Below are 4,258 nucleotides of genomic sequence, written 5' to 3'. Positions count from 1 at the left end.
CTTTCCATTCCACTTGATTTCTTTGTTTCCTTCTTAATGGGCTTTGTTTGTGGATCAACTAATCTTCAGCAGCATTTATTTCTTTGTTTCAATTTGTTTTGGACTGCTATTCCATCATATGGCCTTGTATCACTTAAATAAAACATCAAAACCCAGTTAGGTGTTTAACTTAATAATTAATGTTTGTCATCATCATTGAATTAGTTATATTTTTAACTCAACACTCATCTTGATCACTACAACAATTCAAAATAAACTTGTCTAAAACCTTCGAATTCATCATGATCTTATTCAATACCCTAATACCAAGAAGTCGAAGTGCTGCTTGTGTTTTTAGGGCATCAATAATGAGCTAGTTTAGTTGGCTATCAAGATATCTACTTCATGTCAATAAAGATCATGCTTAACAAAGAGATCATATAAAAACTATGAAAGTAAAATTAGTTTAGCTGGTAATATTTACTTCACTTATTAAAGACTTTATTTTTATATTTCGCGTCACTATTTCTATTTGTTCTGTTCTTTTGGTCATATTTGAGCTTTGAATGCTTAGCTGACCCTTAGCGCATAAAGTTATGTGCTCGCAAACTCAGCACCCTCTAACCTTCATAACTAGCCCTAGCCCCTAAGAACAATTATACTTTAGGAATGTAACAATAAAATTGAAATGGTTTGTTAAACAAAGAAATTTAACTAGTCCAGTTTTGAAAGTTTAAAAGCATATGGTGACCTCAACAATGGACTAAAAAGGTTTTTACATGGGAAAATTGGCATCAGCTTGTTTTTTCCTCACATCTCATTATTCTAGTTTTTGTTGAAACCAAGGATATGAACTTGAAAAACATCGCTGGAGTTTGCATTTTCTAGTGGCTTTGAAGTAATTTCTCTTTGAACATGCTGTAGTGAAATTACTTGGTGCAGATGATCTCAGTTTCACACTTCCACTTGATGTTTGATTATTCCTGCTGCTATGTATAAATGAGATGTAAAATACACGAATACAGAAAATACACACTACAGAAAATATATTCAGGCCTTTAAAATCTTTTGATCTATTGAAAATCTAAAACAAAAGTTAGTTACTTTTCATCCCTAACTAAGCAAGTTCAATCAACATCAATGGATCTTAGAGGACAGAGTCTTATATGCAAGATCTATTTCCTGTTCTGTCATCTCAATTGTCTCATCACTATCATACTCGTTTGCACCAGGAGATTTTCCATTCGTTCTTCTGGTCTTGCTACTATGTTCTTTGTTTATGTTTTCAGTTTTTCTCAAATCATGACCTACACAATTTAGTTCCACCTCATAAATTCGTTTACATTCCAGTGCCTGTTTGAGAATTTCTTCCTTTGACATTGATGCCATATCTTTTCCCTGGGCATCGAACATTGCGAGCTCTTCAACAACACGAGGTAGGAATTTCCAGTCCTCAGTTCCTTTCTGGATGTCCTGGTTTAAGATAAGATAAACACAATCAGGGTGACAAACACAATCAGCAGTCACATTCTATAGCCAACTTAATTGTAAGACAATCTATTATTACCTGCTTTTCCTCAAGAGCAGATATTACATCTTTCAAACACGTCAGAATCCCCTCCGCGGCTATCTTTGTTATCTCAGTTGGATCTGGCTGGAATGATAAATATAAACTTAGACCCATGTAGCATATAACCATTAATATTAAGCACAATTGAAGTGAGAAGAATAGAAAGCTTCAGCTTTCAAGCATTTACAATTACAAGTGAGTCAGGAGCAAAATAGATATAGGTTTCCCAACAAATGAACTAGGTCACATTGCAAACCTCTTTTCTCACCTCTCCTTTGATTTCATTCAAGTTTAGATTACTTAAAAGAAAATGACAACCTCAAGAATTAACATAAATTTTTCTTCTTTGTTAGTCGGAAAAATGGAAAATCATAACCTTTTCTTCTTGACTTTCCAACCACTGAACTGTTTTTTTCAAATCATCAATGGCCCACTTCTTCACTTCCGAAGGAACAAAGCATTTTCCAGCAGCAGCAATCTCTTTTCCCTGTATTATGCAGCAAACATAAGAATCTACAATAAGATTAACTGTTTTCAGGCAAACAAAAATGTTACTTAGATCCATATTCTCAAACCAAGCAAAAGAACTTGCAGGGCATTTCATCGGTCAGCTTTGACCTTTGATTTTATGGAGGCGGTTGGCTTTGAAGGCAATTCTCTTTCATGATCAGGATATCTTTTGGACGCTGATGGCCTCTTATCTGCATTCATGTATCAAATTCACAAGACTGAGTAAACTTAGAGGAAGAAAATGGTGTAGGAGTGGCAGCGGTCAGCAAAGAAGTCAAGAACAATCACATAAGAATATCCGACATAACCACCAATCTAGAATACATAGGGTGCTATTTCAGCATTCTATAGCATTGAATTGACTACTGCATACACAATTATATCACCTTCGCTGTCTTCATGTGATTTATTTCCTTTACGCCATGGTTTCCCAGCATGCATAAGGTAACTGTCAATTTCAATCAACTTCCTCTGGCTGTAACATTCTACTATCCAATCCTAAGACCCGAAACAGAGAAAAAGAAAGGACACATCATGTTACATTAGCTTAGAATGCAATCCACAAAACAAGAAGGAAATGATGCAACTAGCCATCGGGAACGGCAAAAGGGCATGGCCTAAAATCTAAATCATGCAATTAATAGTATTGTCCATAGTAAAACTGTAAAATGCATCCACTATTGCACAAAATCTGATTCATGCAGACACAACCATGAAAGGCCTACAGTCTTAAAAGTTCAAACAATGTAATAAGTAGAACAAAAATTGAACTAAAGGCTCAAAAAGAATGAAGGCATATACAAAATATCTACATGAACACAAGATAATGGACACAAAGAATGAAGGCATATACATATTATCTACAAGAACACAAGATAATGGAGGGAAAACCTTTGACACAATGGTTCCACCATCAGCTTCGACTTGGCGAAACTTAGGCGTATTTGGGAATGCACAAACCAAGAGTGTGCATTCAGAGTTCCAATCAGGTTGGTATTCTGCCCCCATTTCAATCGCATGTGACCTCAACGTTCCTCTCTCCGGATTCACAAACCCTGAAAGCACAAACACCACCCCTTCCTGTGTCCAACCATGAAAACAAAGTTGAATCAGTTACAAAGCACAAATGCACAATCAACAAATTCCAAAACCCACTAGGGTTAGTTAATCAAGTACCAGAAGCTTGTTGAAGGAGGACTTTCCAGCTTTTTCACGTGATTTCTCGCCTTCAGCATCCAAAGATGGTTTCTTTTCTCGATTTTCTTCCTCGTTCTCGTTCTCCTCCGTTGAACTCATCCAAGATGGCAGGTTCCGCTTCGAACCTTTGCTATTACCGCAACTTCTCTTGTTATTGGACATGGCAGAAAACCACTCGTGAGAGTGCCAAAAAATGGAACTTGAAACAACAACCAAGCTCAAGGCTTAAGAATAAGAAATTTGAGGTCCAATTCAAAATTCAACAAATTGCTCCAAAATCTCATCGATCAAGAAATGCAAGAGACAAATATACATTGGCACTTGGCAGGAACAATAAAGAAAACAGAAAGCAACCTCCTCTTCTTTCTTTGCTCCAATTGTGATGTAATAATAGTTTCGCTTCAGCTTGGTCACTCTTGTGATTTCATCATTTCAGAAACCGAATAGTTGAGTGAAGGAATCTTATACCAGTATTTCTGTAAATTTTAATTAATAGATATTATATATTTTTTTTATCACTGTTATGAGAATCAGGTTGGAAATCGAGAAGCGATTCAAGATAAAAATCAATTAACAATAAATTAGTCAAAAAAATAAAGAATAAATTATTATTTGTATCCATAAAAGATATAGGTGTTGACAAATGTACTTATATAAGAATAAAAGAATAAAATGACAATTATAACTGTTTCGAGGGTTACCTGAAACGTGCAGCTCGGTCGTCTTTTAGAGAGGCCCGAGGTGGGGGAATTGATGACCCGAGCTTGATATGCTGAGTGGTTGGTGGTTGTACCTGCAATGACACTCCGATGCTTAAGTTAGCATGGGTCCAAGCAGATATTGAGTAGAATTAGAGTATGAGTTATACCTGGGTGTTCCAGTGTATTTATAGTAGCTGGCCGTGATCTTCCCTGGATAAGATATTCTTATCTTATCTTATCTTTTTGGGAGTTTTATCTCTATTTTTGCGGAACCGCCTTCCCTAGGCCTTTTCGGCCTTTA

General features: G+C 36.0%; 1 protein-coding gene across 1 annotated transcript; it reads right to left on the bottom strand.

Moving 5' to 3' along the window:
- Positions 1–1,008: 1,008 nt before the first annotated feature.
- Positions 1,009–3,878, bottom strand: LOC112797001 (DNA-repair protein XRCC1). Its single transcript, XM_025839715.2, has 7 exons — positions 3,236–3,878; positions 2,951–3,139; positions 2,446–2,557; positions 2,168–2,250; positions 1,926–2,036; positions 1,547–1,633; positions 1,009–1,452 (listed from the first exon to the last, which is right to left on the bottom strand). The coding sequence occupies exons 1-7, from the start codon at positions 3,416–3,418 to the stop codon at positions 1,117–1,119; spliced, it is 1,101 nt and encodes a 366-aa protein (XP_025695500.1). The 5' UTR covers positions 3,419–3,878; the 3' UTR covers positions 1,009–1,116.
- Between the last annotated feature and the right edge of the window lie 380 nt (positions 3,879–4,258).

Source organism: Arachis hypogaea, chromosome 4, assembly GCF_003086295.3.
Source record: "Arachis hypogaea cultivar Tifrunner chromosome 4, arahy.Tifrunner.gnm2.J5K5, whole genome shotgun sequence".
Classification (NCBI taxonomy): Eukaryota; Viridiplantae; Streptophyta; class Magnoliopsida; order Fabales; family Fabaceae; genus Arachis; species Arachis hypogaea.
The sequence above is the reverse complement of the archived record's forward strand: the minus strand, read 5'-3'. Positions and strand labels throughout refer to the sequence as shown.